This window comes from Colobus angolensis, unplaced genomic scaffold, assembly GCF_000951035.1.
Source record: "Colobus angolensis palliatus isolate OR3802 unplaced genomic scaffold, Cang.pa_1.0 Scaffold238, whole genome shotgun sequence".
Classification (NCBI taxonomy): Eukaryota; Metazoa; Chordata; class Mammalia; order Primates; family Cercopithecidae; genus Colobus; species Colobus angolensis.
This window is the reverse complement of record NW_012115577.1, coordinates 551,460-553,159: the sequence shown is the minus strand read 5'-3', so window position 1 is coordinate 553,159 and position 1,700 is coordinate 551,460. Positions and strand designations below refer to the sequence as shown.

The following is a 1,700-nucleotide window of genomic DNA, read 5'->3' as shown; positions in this document are numbered from 1 at the left end:
TGAGACCACCACAGTCTCCACCATGGGCTCTGAGACCACCATAATCTCTACTTTAGGCTCTGAGACCACCATGGTCTCAACTTCAGGCTCTGGAACCACCATGGCTTCTACCACAGGCTCTGAGACCACCACAGCCTCTACTGCAGATTCTGAGACCACTGCAGCCTCTGAGACCACAACAGCCTCTACTGCACATTCTGAGACCACTGCAGCCTCCACCATGGGCTCTGAGACCACCACAGTCTCCATTGCAGGCTCTGAGACCACTGCAGCCTCTACTGCAGGCTCTGAGACCACTGCAGCCTCTACTAAAGATTCTGAAACCAACATAGTATCTACTGAAGATTCTGAGAGTACCTCAGCCTCTGCTACAGGGTTTGAGACAACCACAGCCTCTACTACAGGCTCTGAGACCACTATGACATCCGCCATGGGCTCTGAGACCACTATGGCCTCTACCATAGGCCCTGAGACCACCAAGGTTTCCACTGCAAGCTCTGAGATGATCACAGTCTCTGCTGAAGGCTCTCAGACCACCACAGCCTCTACCACAGGCTCTGGGACCACCACAGACTTTAATACCATCCCTGAGACCACCACAGCCTCCACCATGGGCTCTGAAACCACCACAGATTCTACCACAGGCTCTGAGACCACCACAGCCTCTACTGAAGGCTCTGAGACCACTACAGTCTCTGCCACAGGCTCTGAGACCACCACAGTCTCTACCACAGGCTCTGAGACCACTACAGTTTCAACCACAGGCTTGGAGACCACCATCACTACCATTGAAGGCTCTGAGATGACTGTAGTTTCCACCACAGGTGCTGAGACCACCACAGCCTTTACTGAAGGTTCTGGGACCACTGCAGCCTCCACTGCAGGCTCTGAGACCACCACAGTCTCTACTGCAGATTCTGAGAACACCGCGGCATCGACTGCAGATTTTGAGACCACCACGGTCTCTACTACAAGCTCTGAAACCACCACAGCCTCTACTGAAGGCTCTGAGACCACTACAGTCTCCACCACAGGCTCTGAGACCACCGTGGTCTCTACCACAGGCTCTGAAACTACCATCACCTCTACTGAAGGCTCTGAGACTACTACAGTATCTGCCACAGGCTCTGAGACCACTACACTCTCCACCACAGGCTCTGAGACCACTACACTCTCCACCACAGGCTCTGAGACCACTAAAGTTTCTATCACTGGCTCAGAGACCACTACTACTTCTACTGAAGGCTCTGAGATAACTACAGTCTCCATCACAGGCTCCGAGACCACCACAGCCTCTACTGAAGGCTCCGAGACCACCTCAACCTCTACTATAGGCTCTGAGGCCACCACATCCTCTACTACAAGCTCTGAGACCACTATGGCATCCACCATGGGCTCTGAGACCATTATGGCCTCTACCATAGGCTCTGAGACCACCAAGGTCTCCACTGCAAGCTCTAAAATGACCACAGTCTTCACCGAAAACTCTGAGACCACCATAGCCTCTATCACAGGCTCTGAGACCACCACAGTCTCCACTCCAGGCTTTGAGACCATCCCAGCCTCTACAGCAGGCTCTGAGACCACCATCACCTCTACTGAAGGCTCTGATGCCACTACAGTCTCTACCACAGGCTCTGAGACCACCACAGCCTCTACTGAAGGCTCTGACACCACTACAGTCACTACCACAGGCTCTG

At 53.5% G+C, this 1,700-nt stretch overlaps 1 protein-coding gene across 1 annotated transcript in view; it reads left to right on the top strand.

Moving 5' to 3' along the window:
* The window catches only part of MUC22 (mucin 22), a 24,215-nt gene that overhangs the window by 10,102 nt on the left and 12,413 nt on the right, over positions 1-1,700 (top strand). The window contains exon 3 of the mRNA XM_011945064.1: positions 57-1,694. Coding sequence (XP_011800454.1) covers positions 57-1,694 — 1,638 coding nt within the window. The remainder of the gene's footprint in view (positions 1-56; positions 1,695-1,700) is intronic.